This window comes from Anguilla rostrata, chromosome 4, assembly GCF_018555375.3.
Source record: "Anguilla rostrata isolate EN2019 chromosome 4, ASM1855537v3, whole genome shotgun sequence".
Lineage (NCBI taxonomy): Eukaryota > Metazoa > Chordata > Actinopteri > Anguilliformes > Anguillidae > Anguilla > Anguilla rostrata.
The window spans coordinates 12,562,994-12,579,451 of NC_057936.1; the positions used below are offsets into that span (position 1 = coordinate 12,562,994).

A 16,458-nucleotide genomic window follows, 5' to 3' on the forward strand; every position below is an offset into this window, starting at 1 on the left:
TACAGAAAATTGATTGTATTTACTGAGCTGACCAGGAGTTAGCAGGGCTTTTATAGCAGTTGCTGAACATTCAACTGGATCAGCATTGTGTAAACCTTTAGTTAATGTCTTTGATAGCATGATCCGCTGCAGTGGTTAACCTGGTGTGATAGGCTAACAGAGATTGGATAAGCAGGATCAATAATGTTACTGTTTTGTTATGACTGTGTCTTTATTTGATGACTTGGCATTTTCCTTTTATCCTTGGGCATATAAGGGGAAATGTGGAATGGTTCAAGGAGACTCGTTAATATGACCTCCCACGCCTAGCCATTTCACTACACACACACATTTGCACCATTGTATTTTGCCATTATTGAACACTCTACAATAAACTGCCTTCAATTTAACTTGCCATTCCTCTTAGACTCTTACCACTGCACATCCAGCAGTTTTAATGTCCTAACATAAACATAGAACATGCACCCATAGTCGTTTGCCTATACACTAGTGCCGTAGCAAGATACACAATTGTATTTAAGCAAGCTACACACGCCGGAGACATAAATGCACCTACAAAGATAGACAGTGATCCGTATAGAGCCACACTACCTGTGGGTCATTTGCAGTCTCCTTCTATGCAAAACCAAAACTGTTAGCACAGAGGAAAGGTTAAAACATTGGAGTCAGATAACCGAGATATCATTAAATGAATGCCATTCCAGTAGCATCGGGTAAGACTACACTTGTTCCTTCACCACTCAGATACTTTTGGTGTTTGGTGTATAAGAGGGGTTTTTTACATCACAAACTACCAACTATCTAAAATAGTTTCGAACAAAAACGCCGCCTAAAAGTCCTCTTCCTGTATTCCAGAACCCCAACCCCCCGGTCCCGCTCCATCAGCCCAGATCCCGACTCCTTGCAGGACGGAGACATGAAGAAGTCTCCCAGCGGAAGCCTGAGACCCAACATGAGGGTCCGCGCTTTCGTCCCTGACATCCAGGAGATCCGCGTCAGGTGAGAGAACCTGGCTGCTATGGGTCTCTGCAGGGCAGGTTTGGTTTAGCGTAGCCCACAGTAGCGGCCATTAAAGCTGCTACAGGCAACCATCAAGTGAAGCTGTCAATATTTGAACGTGTCAGCAGATTACATTCATACTGAAGCCGTGCATTGTCTTACAGCCCCATCGTGTCAAAGAAGGGGTACATACACTTCCTTGAGCCGCATACCAATGGGTGGGTGAAGCGTTATGTGGTGGTGCGTCGGCCGTACGTGTACATCTACAACACGGAGAAGGACAACGTGGAGAGAGCCATCTTGAACCTGTCCTCTGCACAGGTGGAATACAGCGAGGACCAGCAGGCTATGCTGAAGGTAGGTCATCCTTTACACAGCTTGAAAGACACATGCGTATTGTGTCATCATTCCACCTAGAAGTGCTGTATGGAAGGCCTTTTATTCAGCAAATTCCATCTTTGCAGACCCCGAACACGTTTGCTGTGTGCACCGAGCATCGTGGGATACTGCTTCAAGCCAGCAATGACAAGGAAATGCATGACTGGCTGTATGCTTTTAACCCTCTCCTGGCCGGATCCATCAGGTAATGCAATAGACAATGTGGGAAGCGGACGTTTGACCCTCGTTCTTTGCTGCATTAAAGATCAGCCATGTTTTTTTATAAAAGTGTCTTTGACACTTTTCTTTGATATGGAAATGACACCTCAGATACTGAGAATAATTAACATGTTTTTTCCTGTTCGAACTCTAGGTCAAAGCTTTCTAGGAGAAGGGCTGCACAGATGAGGATCTGAAACCACTGGTGAAACCCCACCCCAAGCAAGTCTTGTGAAAAAAATTGTATGAGATAGAAGACAAAGACTAATTCCTGTATATAGATTACAAGACCTAACATATGGTCCCTGTGCTGATCCTATCCTCCCCCATAACGTGCCTGTTTTTGCACATGCTCGGTTTATCACAACCAACCAAGACTGAACGCAAGGCCCAATGGAGCCCATCTTCCCTGTGTGTGAGGCTTTGCTGCTTGTGCGCTAAGTCATCAGAACGCCCATTGTGAGGGCAACCAGGCCCTAGCTAACTGGAATATTCTAAGTTGGTTGAGTAAAGAAGGGGGAGGGATGGTGTCTGACCAGTTCCTTATTTCTAGAGTGGTTGCTTGCATAGCTATCAGCAGTGCTTTGGCCAGCCCCTTTTGAGCACCACGGAGAAGTATAATACCCATTCACAAAACCTCACATGTGTTGGTGGTAGTCTCAGAAAGAGGACGTTAATATTTTCCACATCTTCCCATTACATAGCATAAACCAGAGTAGAAACAATTGATGAAATCATACAAAAAAAATATAGAGCTCAGTCCACTAGGGTACACAATGCTGAAATAGTTCCTAGGTGCTTTTACGGCTCAGAGGTCAGTATTTCAACTCAACATCAAGTATTTCCACACCAGTTCCACAGGATCCTCATGGTTTTAACTGATTAGATTGGTACATTGTAACTGACAGAGCCTTTGGAAAGCACTCCCTCTCCGCATTCCTCTTAATTTCTATCACTGCTTTTTGGATTGTGTATGGCCCCTATTTTGATTTGATCTCCAGTGTCCTTTCTTAAGGGAATTCTTATGTTGTTATTGTGCTCCAAGATTTCAACACACTCTGGCAATGGGAGAGATATTTTGGCATTGAAAAGCATAAATCCTCATGTGCACCCAAACTCCCATATTAAGATTCCGTGCTGCTTTGCCCACTTTTCCTGATAACAGTGATGGTAGCTAACTCAGTTAAGATACCATAGTCAACTGCTGATATGTTTTTGAAAGCTTACACTACCCCTTATAATGAACTTATTTGCTTAAATCGTTTTTATTTTGTATGTTTTCTGACATCTATTTAAGTATTTAACCACATATTTATTTCTTTTAACATTTATTTATTTATTTATTTACAAAGACTTATTTTTAACAAAGTACATAACAATTTCTGCATATGTCACTTTTTATCATGTGTTTCCCTAAGGTCTTGATTGTTTTCTTCATTACTAAACCAAAAAAAAGTAAAAGAACACTTTTTTGGGGGAAAAAGCTGATACAGGGATTTTAGCTGCTATGTAGATTACTTGAACTAAATTATTATAACATTTAATATATTAAAGAAATAACATTTAAACACATCAATTGCCTCTACTACCAGCCCTTCAGCTAACATGTGAACAACAGGGAGAGTGTGTGAGGAAGATGACATGAAATTTACACATGAAATCATAAACGCTGATGTATCCGTAACGTTTAAATATATGGATATTGACCTTCAGAAATAAGAATTCTGACTTGTGAAATCTCTATACCATTGAAATCTATGATAGATTCTGGCACCGGTGACGTGCTCCATTTGCTGGAAAAAAGGATACCGAGTCTATGGTAGTTATAAATAACTGTGTCTGTACATAGATGGCATTAGGAAGCACCTTTCTTTTATTTGATTACTGAGTCCCTCTATTACCTCCTTATGCTGCTGTAATTCTCTCTCCTCTACCTTCGTTCATGTTGACTACCTGTGCATAATTATTATACCATCATATGATTCATATCGACCACCTTCTTACCTGCAATCAGTATATACAGGCAAATATTCATTCAAGGATGATCTGTGTGTATACTGAGTGTACATACAGTTACTGTGACTCTATCGAGATATCTAAAATTGACAGGTATTGATGACACATTTATGCTGATAGATACTAGTATTACACTAGAGTTCTATCAATCCATATACACGTCCTTATCTAATTTCTATGAATTTGTCTGTCTTTTTGTCTCTCGGCCAAGTGCTTTTCTATGAAGCTGCTCGCCTTTCCGCAAGCTCATAGCAGACATCTTTGTGCTTACAGTAGCTTCGTTTTGTGACATACAATGTTATGTCTTTCTTTGCATCCCTCTTTCTGTTGATGGAGACTTGATGCTAGAAACTAGAAACATTAGGTTCCCCTCAACTAAAATGAAAGGAACATACCTGCTGGTCTGTCTGAAAACCCCTCAGTGTAATAGTACATTGCAATATCTTGAAACAAAGGTGGTGGGTGCCATATCCAAGAATTTAGAGATAACGGTTGTATTGTCAGTGTTGAACAAAACCATTCTGCATTGTAAATGCCCAGTTAGTGGTAGCCAGGTAATTTACATCCACTGTGTAGAAAGTCAAATGGGAAGCAGAACACTTTTACAGTGGTTCGTCAACAAGTACATGTTTTTCACCTACTGAATGTACTAATAACATGATACTGTATACCGTGTAAAATATATATGAATAGCCATGTCCTTTACTCTTTGGTGACCAAAAACTAAGGAATTTGTGAGAAAATACATTTTTGTAAAATTCCCATTTAGCTGTTTAATGTGCCCAATGTTCATGTAACTCTCATAATCCTGTTCCTTTCTTGTCATTCTTGAGTTCTGAACACATGATATTTCACACAGGATCTTTTTCCAGGCAGTTTAGCAGAAGTGGTCAGCAACTTTATTTGTCTAGTAGCCAATGTTCACATATCGCGTTCGATTTTGGACACCTCGCGGGTCTAATTACAGAGCTAAACTTAAAGGAAGCAAGCTGTGAGCGGACGTACCCTTGGCTGAGCAGCTATTGGAGTATGGCCCACAGCCATGTTACTTCCTGCGTGTTTTGCTAGATACTGGAGTCATCTGGAGAGAGCAGTTTGGTTGAGTTCCCCAGCTGCTTCTAACAGCGCTGGGTATAAGAGTGCGCCTTAGGCCAGCCAACCTACAGTGCACACTCGGTTCAGAGAGTTCTTCTTGGAAATGTAAGGAAGCAGAGCATTGACATGCAGTGAAGAAAAAAGACCCCAGTTACATATAATAACCACCCCCCCCCCCCCTCAAAAAAGTGACTTAGATTTAGGTTTAAAATGGATTGAAAATCAAAGTGGGGATCAAATGTTTTATCATTTCTATCCAACCCAGTGCTGATATTACTTGACGTAGCTAGTTGTGATCTACATACATTGGGGAATTTTAAACTTATGTAGTTAAATACATACACAAATATGTATTTCTTCAGTTTTTGGTCACATTCTTGTACTGTACCATAGCCTTTACTGAGCCTTCTAACTGATACGGTATCAGAATGATGCACAGATTTATTTACTAATTGTCAGTTCCAAAATTATGTGTATTGTGGCATGACGTGGATATCAAATTGAACATATATGAAATAAAGCAGGGTTCTTTTATAAGAAAACAAATATCAGGAGTAATTTAAAAGACTCCATGTAATATTGTGAGCAGTAATATTGGGTGTTAAAACCATATCCTTGCCTAGAGTAAAAATACTTTCTGAACTCAACCTAATTAAAAGATAGAGTAGAGTTTTGCATGGTGACAGTAGCTTATAAAAACAATATTGATTCATATCAGACCTATTATCAGATTGCCCCCATTGCCTGTCATCTGTAAGTCTAATTATTATATTATTTTTTATCTGTTGAATAAGCCTTATTTTTAAATGTATGTACTTTGAGTAGACAATCATTTTGAGGTGTTTCTGTGTTTAGAGAGGCTTCGGTTACAGTCATGTGACATCAAGTACCCATCACACTTACAAATGTGGATTTGCATGACTGAATAAATGTGCTATTGGTTGAATTCTGCATTTTGTTTTGCTACTTTGAACTAACTAAACAACAGAATTGCCATTCCCTGGTGTTAATTGTACCTTTGTATTAAAATAAAAGAAATTCAAAGTAAAAAGAATATGAAATTAAAACTGTACAAAAAATTGTACAGAAAATTGAATTGAAACTAGAATATTTGCCTCTAAAATGGATGAAAAATATAAAAGCCCTTATTGTTTTAGATATTTATTGATATTACTATTTCCTTTAATGCAAATTGTGACGATAAAAGGTGAATTGCTTGCCAGGCTTCTATAGGTAGTCAGGCCACTAGGTGGTGATATGCTACCTTGTGCATGACCATCCCTGCCCATAGAACAAAATAGCGATCAAAACTTAGCTATCAGGGCTGGGGCCTGCACACTGAAGCCCAGTGACAGGCGAAGGAGACAAAGCAGACTGGGATTGCTTTGAATACATTATCAACCGTGTAGGCTGCTATACCTTTTAATTTGTGTGCCTGTTTTTAAAAAAAGTCACAAAACGTTTTCAGTTAGGTGCACGGAAACATTATTTTCGATTGTTAGAAGCTTTTAATCTTGCCTTTTTCGGGTACTGTTGTATATTTTAATTCTGTGAAACATACCCGTAATTTACAACTTGTAATTCATTTGAGCAAATTAAAATACTGTAGGTGTAGTGTAAAACCGAATTTCAGTGTCTAATGTGTGCATTTAATGTTGATGTCTCTCCACTGTATTTCTGTTAAGCAAAGGTGCTTGATTCTTACAACACTTTTATTGAATCATAGCCCACATTCTCAGAAACTGAAGTTAACAGCCTTAATATAGAAACTAAATAAGCATGAATTTCCCAAATAAAAACTAAATAAACTGACACAGAGTACTTTATTGTCCAATAAGTTAAATTGGAAATTTAATTCTAAAATAGTATAGAAATAACAACTAATGGAATAGACAAAGCTATAAGAACCTTGCTTCACAGACAATTATATATAGCCTAGGTTTGGCATTATCAGTGCATTGAATAAAACGAGACAGCCATTCAGAGGGTTTCTAATGGACAAGAAGTACTTATTTCTGCCTGTTCCCATTTGAATGTGTCGTTTCACACATCCAGCATATTTAGACGTAAGACAATGTCACTGTAAGAAAATTCTCCCTTCACAGACAACATCTACCATCATTATCTGCACTTCCCACCACATACCTTCAAGCAGCACTTTTTAAGCTATGAAATTATTTTGTGATTATTATTTCTGTGCTTCCATATCTAAATTGAACCCAAGGTTTCCTACTCCTCAGTTCACAATATTTTCATCTTCTCCAATTAGTTTTTCTCTGTATATAAACATGATTGCTGTGGACGGTGTATTATACAGCTGTATCCCGTTTGTACCATCCTGAATGGGCAGTAGATTAATAAATGTCTCAAACTATTTGAGTGTTGGAGTTAAAAGAGTCAGTTGTTTGTGTAAACTTAACACATTGTCAGATGTTAAATAAACGTTAAACTTATGCAACACTGCCTATGTCTCTTGTGTTCGATTTTTTACTCTTGTCCTAGAAGCACAGGGTAACTGAGCTAGTCAGTGAGATGCAGACATCTTGAAAAACCAAACTAAAGGCTTGGAAAGAAAGATTTATTTTAAACTGAACAAAACTGAAAAGTTATGGTCATCTCTGATTACTTCCATGTGTGAGCATTTCAGGTTTGGTTCTTTCCCCACAATCCATGGGATTGTCTTTATTATCAACCCTTTCTAGGCCTAATTAAATTTTGCTCCGCAAACAGAACAGAAAATCTAAACAGAAAATATTTATCTGCACAGTTACAAAAGCTGTGGGGTTTTCTGGAAATAACTTTCATTTGTTTAGCACAATGACCAATGAACAATACCTATGATAGATACTATTGGATATTTGTGGGCACCAAATCAAATTATTGGGATGGCCACACCTTATCCAGCCTGGCATAAATACCGTAAGGTGGTTTACACAGACTTGTTTACTGTGCTGACAGGCAGTCAGCAAGTATGATAAAGACACAGTGCTCATTTGCAAAACATCCAATTGGAAACATAGGCTCTCCATAATACAGTGTAATGATGTTTTGCATTGTTGGAAAGCTGATGTCATGGGGTACAAGTTGGTGTCTCAACTACAAAGGTAAACCCAGTGTGATATGCTAACAGAGATAGCGCAAGCAGGATTCAGTGTTGTGCTGTTTTGTCATGATTGCATTTTGATGACTTGGGGTTTTTCCTGGAGAGAAGTATAATGGTTCGGGGAGACCCGTCAGTCTCCTGCACATATGTGTATAGCCATTTCACCACTCACATTTTGCACTATTGTGTGTTGTCATTATTAATGAACAATAAACTGCATTCATTTTAACCATTAATTTATTCCTCGGTGACTCAACACCGCACACCAAGCAGTTTTAAGGTCCTAACATACACATAGAACTCAGGATATCTGCACCCCATAGTCACTTGCCTATACACTAATGTTGTGGCAGGATACACAATTGTTTTTGTGGCAGGCTACACAAGCCAGAGACATGTCATGTCTTTTTTTTGCATTTCATACATAGATCAAGAAAGAAATGTACTTGTTACATTTCATAAGCATTATTGGACTGAACTGACCTGCAATCTTCTTTGACTTTATATACAAAGTGTGCACAGACAATCTTCAACACAGGTACATAAAAACTGGAATTGGTCAAACTGATAAGTTAATAATTTCTCACCGAATGCACCTGCAGCCAGAAAAAGGCCGTTTGCATTAAGTTACCTCTTAATATTTAAGTGACTGTAACACAAAAAAGGAAAGAAAGGGAGAATAAAAAATATTTGTACGTTGATGTGATAAAAAAATAATTACACTAATGCTATGCGTCCTTTCCATGTCAGCCAGTCACTGCTGTCCTGCTCCACTCTCTGTGGACTCGGAGGTCTAGCTTTAACCCTATGCAGATGATCACTTCCTGGTTTATGTGCCACGCGTGTGAGCTCGCTGCCACGGTGCAGCTTCGTGAATGATCAACAGAAAGTTTTTTTTACTTTCATATGGACGAGTTAACAACCAAGCGATTGTAAATTATTGATATACGGCAGCACTGAAGCATCATTGCTCCGCTATTTATTTACGGTGTATCCTGTCCGTGGAAGAAGAAGAACAGGTCGGTCTGTATTTTTTTTAAGCTAATCAATGGCAATGGCCTGGCAGCGATAGTCATAAAGTGCATTGTTGAAACACAGTGAAACTAATTAAATAATTTCATCAGTCACGTAGACTCTGTGAAATGAACAATGAATTAGATAAATTAGTAGTGGCCATTCGTATGGCTTGGCTTGCATCCGCTACCATGATTGTTAGCTTGCCTGCAACGTTAGCTCTCAAAGCTGCGCAGTTAATGAATGTTAGCTAACGTTAGCTTGTATTCTGATAAATGATCAAGAGTCAATCCAGAGAGGCAGATATATTGATAGTGTCGATTAGCTAGCTAACTTTGTGTTAGCTACAAGAATGTAATATTACAGTAACAGCTGTGAGCGACAGTAAGAATGTCATTCTTCTCAAATTGTTCAGAATAAGAATCCGATTGTGCGAACGCGAGGCAACTCAACATTTTTAAATCTAGCTTTCAAAAAAGTTTTGACATGGGGGTTATTTAGAGAATCTGGAACCCTCCAGTTTAAAATGAATCGTCCATTTATTCATCATTATGAAAACTCGAGTAATCATGACTTCATTAATTGAGTACTTCGTTCATTTCAACATTGAATAACATTGATGTTTCATTCTTGATCTATGCATACTAGACTACTTGTTTCGTTAATCTTAATAACTCTCGGTTTGTAGTGCTCACTATGCTATGTGTAATATAGAGTCCACAGAACTGTATAAGATAAGAACCCATCACTTCCCTCATGTTTCTAGCTGATGTAATGGGAGAAGAGGCGGCTTCTGCCTGCAGTGGCCATCATCATCCACTTGGGGAGCAGCACAACGATCTGCGGGAGGAGAGGTAGGACAACACAAATCGAGAATTCAATTGAGATGGTTTTATGGCTGTATTTACCTTTGACATGTGCTTTTCATATTCAAGAAGTACCACTAAAATTGATGTATAATGTGTCCTCTAATCAAGTCCCGTGTGAGCCTATGGCAATTTAACACACTGCAGGCCACACAGTACTACTGGTACACTATTGGTGATTGGAAGAGTTCCACATCTCTTATGCCAGCCGGTACCCTGTGGACTCCCAGTAAGACATTAGGAGGAGCTATTTCACTGGTAAACCAATTTTAACTCACCTTGGGAGATCAGAACCAAATGTGGCCTATGTGTTCAGGCGCATGGTCAAATCTGGCTAATAGAATTGGCTAAAAACCAAAAATATCTAGTCTATTGGTGGTCACGGTGAGGACCTTTTGAACAATTTTCTGTTTTACCATTCGTACAGACTGATGAATGATGATTTGAGGTTGTTTGATAGTTCCTAACTCCCCAGCAGGATCTACATGGACTATAATGCCACCACCCCATTGGAGTCAGAGGTCATACTGGCCATCTCAGAGGCCCTGCACGAGGCCTGGGGGAACCCCAGCAGCAGCTACCTACCTGGTGAGGGCCAACTTCTCTGAGGAGCCTGTGCTGGGTATATTTCCCAGTCGCACACCTTCAGGATTAGGGTTACTGCACAGCTCAAAGGGTGTTCAGCAGTTGATGTTTAAACAAGGTCCTTTTCTTGCAGGCAGGAAAGCCAAAGCCATTATCAACAAGTCCAGGGAAAATGTTGCTCAAATGGTTGGAGGGAGCGCGGAAGACATCATCTTTATGTCCGGTGGAACAGAGGTAATTTCACGGATTTAGTTCTTTTGTAATTCATGTTCAACACCTGCAGTTTCTCCTTTAAACAAAGGGAGTCAGCAGTAACAAGTTTAATGAAAACCATGCATTCACAGTCATGCATTTTTCTCTCTCCAATTGCTATTTCAAAGTGCAGAGAACTTTTGTAATGTCCCAGTGCCATTGAGGGTTTGATTTAAGAGACTATCTGAGGCAATAATTAGGACAGGGTCTGGAAAATATTTATGAACATAGAACATGGGTCTTTGTAGAGAGAATGCTTCAGACTGTTGTTTTGGAGAATGACAGCATTGATGTACACATGAAAGTTAAGAAAATCTTGATTTATTTTTGAAGTTGCGTAGTTGGACATAAGAATCTTAAAAACAATTTGAAGTGTAGTTTGTGTTAGTTGTATAAATACCAAACAACAGCTGATATAATCTGAAATGTGCTTTGGTGTGTAGATTTGAGCCAAAGCCTCTCATATATTTAACTAGATAATGAACTGTGGGACACAACTGTTGCCAAGTCAAGTATTGTAGTCATGTGATCCAGACATGGAGATATATGGTCCTAGTTCCATAACTCACCATTGTTCTTTGCTCTACTATGTAAAATATCCTTTTGATGCTTCACTTCACATTGCAGTTTCTTAGTCTTAGTGCGGACTCTCATCTCTACCTCAGGCCAATAACCTGGTGTTCCACACGGCCGTTAAACACTTTTGGGAGGGCAGAGGAGCATCAGAGGTGAACGGACAGGAGAGAAGCCACCATAACGGAAAGTCTGTTCTGCCTCATATCATCACCTCCAACGTGGAGCACGATTCCGTCAGGCTGGCGGCTGAAAGCCTGTCGAGAGAGGGCAAGGCAGGTACGGGCAGCTCTTTTTCAGAAGACGAAACGTTTCATGGACAGATGATGCATCTCAAAATGGAGGAGCGGGCTTCCCAGTCCCTAGTGGAACTGTCCCAAAGATCTCAAAATGAGGTGGACTTCTGAAAGCAAGGAGCTCTCGTTGTTCTCTTTGGGTGCCGGTGACCTCACGAGAGTGAATGCGATTCTTGTTGCAGATGTCACCTTTGTGCCTGTTTCCAAGGTGTCGGCTCGAGTCGAGGTGGAAGATGTGATGGCCGTCGTCCGCCCCACCACCTGTCTCATTTCCATAATGCTGGCCAACAATGAGACAGGGGTTTTGATGGTGAGGGAGGGGTTGGGAGAGGTCAAAAAATGACTTCAGTGTGCTATTGCATGGTGCTTGATGGTTTTATAATTATGACTGATAAATGTTAAGCTGATATGATATCAGTCTGTTTATATTGATCTTACAAATTGGTCTCATTAGCCTAATTGGGCTAGGATTAAAGGGATGGAAGACACAATAATTAAGTATTTATGAATTAATTTCTCTTAATACTCACTTTGTGTGCACAATACACAAATTATAATTGACCTTTTAATTGTATTAATTCCTAACTGGATATTTAAGCATCTTACTAATTGCTATAGAAACGGCTAGCAGCCATGGCGTAGAAACTTGTTCAGTAACCCATACAATCCATACAACTGAACTTTGTACTTGAGTGCGTGAGGCATCTGTTTGGATGTGTTTGTCATCTACCAGCCAATCAGAGAGCTCTGTCGGAGGGTGAAGTCTCTGAACAAGCAGCAGCCTGCTCCCAGAATCCTCCTGCACACTGACGCCGCTCAGGCCATCGGCAAAGTGCGAGTGGATGTCCAGGAACTGGGTGTGGATTATCTGACTATTGTCGGACACAAGGTTAGGAGTTCTTTCACTTTTTAAAGCTCTAGTTTATTCTGACTATATTCACGTATTTATCTCTGTGTTCTCTCTGACTGGACTCTTTACAGTTTTATGCCCCACGAATTGGAGCACTCTACGTGAATGGTCCAGGAACAACCACCCCTGTATTTCCCATGTTCTTTGGAGGTGGGCAGGAAAGGAACTTCCGACCAGGGTAAACAAGGCAAATGTTTTCATTCACAATACACGTCACAATAAAATCTTGAATGGTATACTACTTTCCCCCAGCAACATTTATAATATAGACAGATAGACAGATACTGGTATCCCACCAATGTTGTGTATAGCTGTTTGGATTAAGCCTTCAGATTAATCTGTAAAGTCTTTATGCATAATTTACAGTCTCTTCTAGGCTGAAAAGGCAAAAACACTACTCAGATCAATTCTTAAAAGGCATTCGTTCCTTCAGTAAATTTGAACACCCACATTGGTGAGTTCAGAACAAATTAATGTATGCCTTCAAAACCTATTTTCTTTCCCTAATCGATTTTGGAAAAAAATATTGTCAGATAGATCTCATGAGTAGGATACACGTTGTTGTATTGTATTGTAACTTTTTTGTTGAAATACAGAAAGCAACAATAGTCAATAGTTCGTAATATTAGGTAGCTTGCAGTAACTAGTCTATCCACTAGCCAGGAACTGCTAGTCCACATGGCCTTCTGCAAATCACAGACCACCCTCAAAATGTAGTTTGTGATGTGTAAAAACAAAAGAAAGTCAGGCATTGTAAATGGTGCTGAAATTCAGTCTCTGCCTGTTTTTTTCTCTCAGGACTGAGAACACACCAATGATTGCTGGTCTTGGAAAGGTATGGAAGATATATAAATAATGAGTGCCTCAACTGCTTTCTCCCATATCTGCATAGCCACACTGTAAAGGTGTCAGCCTCTTAGATAACTCTGTAGTCTACACTATGCAGCATTCCTCTACATCATTTGTTGAAGACCTTTCTCAGCAGCTAAGTTATATTTCTGGCAATATACGGAAATGGAACTCCCATGAGTAGCATTTTGAGCCATTCCAGGTCTTACCAGAAGTAGGCTTGTGTTCTGAGTGGAGGCTGCTAACAGGCAGCCATCCCTGTGAGATCTGTTTGGACAGCTTGATGTTTACTGAAGCAGTTCAGATTAATAGCCTTGTTCAACAGCCCAAGGGCAGTGGTGCAGTTTGGATTGGAGCCTGCATCCCTCACAAGTGCATTCACAATGAATCCACGCAGATGTCAAAAAAAGTAATGGAGTGGAATATTTTCATTTTTGGTGTTACCCCGTTTGGGGGTCGTGGCTTACTGTATGTGAGTTATTGTAGTTAAACAGATGAGGTGTGTTGTGTCACCAGGCAGCGGAGCTGGTGAACACACGCCTGCCTGAGGTTGAGACCCACCTGCGAGACACCCGACTATACCTGGAGCAGCGGTTGCAGGTGGGTGTGGCTGTACTGCTGGGAAGAAGAGAGTTGAGATCTGAGCCATTACCCAGAATTCCTCAGTTTGACAGTCGTTGAAAGTGGAGTGAGATTTGAAGTTGTTAAAATTTGTATTTGATTTGAGCCATAGCGTATAACTTCAAATGATACCCTTCCTGCTCAGTTGAAATTATTCACCTTGTAACCTTACATACAACAGTGTTGTGATTTCCACGGTCAAATACAAATGAATAAGCATTGATATCCACCGCTCATAGGCTTTCTCCTGTTTCTCCTTGTTAGGATGTCTTTGGGAAGGAGAAGATCCATTTTAACAGCCATTTCCCTGGCTCAGAGACCCTCCCGAACACCTGTAACGTGTCGATCCTTGGCCCAGGACTGCAAGGTGACGTGGGTGTTGTAGTTCACTTCCACTGGTGCACTGAGGTGTACAGTAGTTGCCTGTTATGCTGTCATATTTTTTATTGCTGCGGCATAAGCCATAATTTCTGGTGTGATGAAAAGAAAACAGCTGGATTATTGCCTGTCCTTTTGCAGGACGCAGGGTGCTGTCGGGCTGTAAGAAGCTGCTGGCCAGTGTGGGAGCCGCGTGCCACTCAGACAGAGGAGACAGGTACTGTAAACGCCAGGCTTGTCACCGTGTTACTGTTTTGACACGAGTGCTACTTCCCTGTAAAATACCGTTGGTACTGGTATTATCGGTGTCACACGTCCCTTTAAACTCATCAATGGTTTCGAACCTGTTTAAATTCATTTTCCTTGATTAATAAGTACCAATGATCCGAGTTATCCTTTGACAGGTAAAAATGCTGCTTCTTCCTTCACTTCACGTTAAAGAGATTAAACGATAAATGGTGCGAAGCTTGTGGAGCTAGTTCGAGCAGGCAACTCGAGAAGTGTGCCAAATCACCCGCAGGTGATTGGAGGGCTATTTAAATCATCAAGCCTCACCTGTTCGTGCCGTTGCTCTTCCTCTGTTCGACAAAATGTCCTGCATACTCAAAGGCTCATGAGCTCCTGCAGCCAATTGTAAAGTTTGCTGCAGTATACATCTTCTTGCTGCTTCATATTTTGCATATCTGGTGGTTTTCTTGTGTAATTTCTTGTGGCAAGTTAATGCCACTTTTATAGGGTATGCATACCTCCTGTATTGCTGGGTTAATCAATTATTCTAACAGAAAAACATTTCTAATGGCAAAATATTCATTGTTAAGCATCCAGTGGCAATAAAAGTCTAACGGCAAAGTCAACATCATAGTTTACAGCCTGGCTTCACATGGCAAGGTTCACATAAAGTTAGAATAACTAGGTCAATCCAAACGCAACAGCATTGCGTTTTTTCACATTGTCTCTCGGACGAGGTGGGATATTACATTACAGGCATTTAGCAGACGCTCTTATCCAGAGCGACTTACACAACTTTTTTTTTTTTTTTTTTTTACATAGCATTTTTACATTGTATCCATTTATACAGCTGGATATATACTGAAGCAATTTCGGTTAAGTACCTTGCTCAAGGGTACAACGGCAGTGTCCTACCCGGGAATCGAACCTGCGACCTTTCGGTTACAAGCCCAGTTCCTTACCCACTGTGCTACACTCCGTCCTTATATCCTTATATAGAATATCAACCTATTCGTACGGTGGGCATTCCAGTAATGCACATTGCGTAGCAGGTCGGGGTCTGCTGTCTCAATCGGTTTTTGGGGGGTGGGGGGGTTTGTAAAATGTAATTACAGCTAATAGTAAAATAAATGTTCCTCTGCTGTGACCTTCAGGCCCTCCCACATCCTCCTGAGTTCCGGAATCCCACCGGAGGTGGCGGCCAATGCGCTGCGCCTGAGCGTGGGCCGGGGCACCACCCGCAGAGACGTGGACCTGGCGGTGGAGGACCTCAGGGAGGCAGTGCAGGAGCTGGAGGGGCGGAGCTAAGCCCCAGACGGCTCCGCCCCCAGATGGTGCCGGATGCATCAGAAGAGCTATTTTAGTAAAAATACAAAAACATTTAAATAGTTCCAATATGTAGACACCCATTATTTTCTTAAAATAAATATGAAGTGTGTCTACTTGTATTTGCTCAACAGTTGAACAGTTATAAATGCATTCTGTGTGGGGGATATTAATGTATTTTAGCTGGTAAGTAATTGTAAAGTAATGCCTTTTCTTTTATTTTCTTGGAGAGGCCTGCATTGCAATTGCTTGGTTTGCACTAAATGCTGGAATTAGGGTGTTTAAATTATTTTTGTTACTGGTAAGGAACTACTTATTGAAGTATTTGAAAGTCACTTGAATCTGAATAATTTTTGTCATTATTTATTATCATGGTGCTTCTATCAGCGCTTTTGATGCTGGTCAACATATCAGTGTGTTGTTAAAAAAAACTATTAGAAGTATAGTGTCCATCACTGTTGAAAATATGTGAAGTGGGAAAATGTCTTGCTTGTTGAGGACCCAAACTGGCAAATAAAATTTCACCAAAACCATAATCACAACCATCCTCTTTCTTGTCAGACTAGACACAACAACGTTCAAGTTCACAGGTCTTATCTAAGCAACAGAAGCCTAATCCTTTGTTAGCTGTGGTCATTGTCATTGTCTTTGCCATTGGGCACAAAGAATAGAAGATGAATATTTAAGTATTAAGCGAATATACCACTCAATGTAATCCCTCCTCAGACACCATCCTCTATATAACTTCTC

General features: G+C 40.3%; 2 protein-coding genes across 7 annotated transcripts in view; both read left to right on the forward strand.

The window, feature by feature from the left end:
• kif1aa (kinesin family member 1Aa) overlaps positions 1 to 7,170 on the forward strand; it is a 57,573-nt gene extending 50,403 nt beyond the window's left edge. The window contains exons 46-49 of the mRNA XM_064330719.1: positions 856 to 999; positions 1,164 to 1,356; positions 1,464 to 1,582; positions 1,751 to 7,170. Coding sequence (XP_064186789.1) covers positions 856 to 999; positions 1,164 to 1,356; positions 1,464 to 1,582; positions 1,751 to 1,793 — 499 coding nt within the window. The 3' untranslated portion in view covers positions 1,794 to 7,170. The remainder of the gene's footprint in view (positions 1 to 855; positions 1,000 to 1,163; positions 1,357 to 1,463; positions 1,583 to 1,750) is intronic.
• A 1,431-nt stretch (positions 7,171 to 8,601) lies between these two features.
• On the forward strand, positions 8,602 to 16,244 carry scly (selenocysteine lyase). Of its 6 annotated transcripts, none has more exons than XM_064330726.1 (13): positions 8,602 to 8,833; positions 9,591 to 9,678; positions 10,169 to 10,278; positions 10,409 to 10,509; positions 11,193 to 11,379; positions 11,579 to 11,706; positions 12,130 to 12,285; positions 12,378 to 12,484; positions 13,105 to 13,141; positions 13,672 to 13,755; positions 14,041 to 14,143; positions 14,296 to 14,371; positions 15,537 to 16,244. In XM_064330726.1, the coding sequence occupies exons 2-13, from the start codon at positions 9,599 to 9,601 to the stop codon at positions 15,688 to 15,690; spliced, it is 1,323 nt and encodes a 440-aa protein (XP_064186796.1). In that variant the 5' UTR covers positions 8,602 to 8,833; positions 9,591 to 9,598; the 3' UTR covers positions 15,691 to 16,244. The 6 variants fall into 6 exon arrangements, with proteins under 6 accessions (XP_064186796.1, XP_064186795.1, XP_064186794.1 ...); XM_064330725.1 differs by having other exon boundaries at positions 8,603 to 8,829; XM_064330724.1 differs by having other exon boundaries at positions 8,604 to 8,833; positions 10,166 to 10,278.
• The last annotated feature ends 214 nt before the right edge of the window (positions 16,245 to 16,458 follow it).

What these genes read in the sequence shown, in the direction of transcription:
- scly (XM_064330721.1), top strand. Translation starts at nt 9,351, where the DNA reads ATGAATCGTCCATTTATTCATCATTATGAAAACTCGA. An exon ending in TGATTGCTGGTCTTGGAAAG is followed by an intron (nt 13,142 to 13,671) that starts GTATGGAAGATA and finishes TTGTGTCACCAG; the next exon opens with GCAGCGGAGCTGGTGAACAC. An exon ending in CCTTGGCCCAGGACTGCAAG is followed by an intron (nt 14,144 to 14,295) that starts GTGACGTGGGTG and finishes GTCCTTTTGCAG; the next exon opens with GACGCAGGGTGCTGTCGGGC.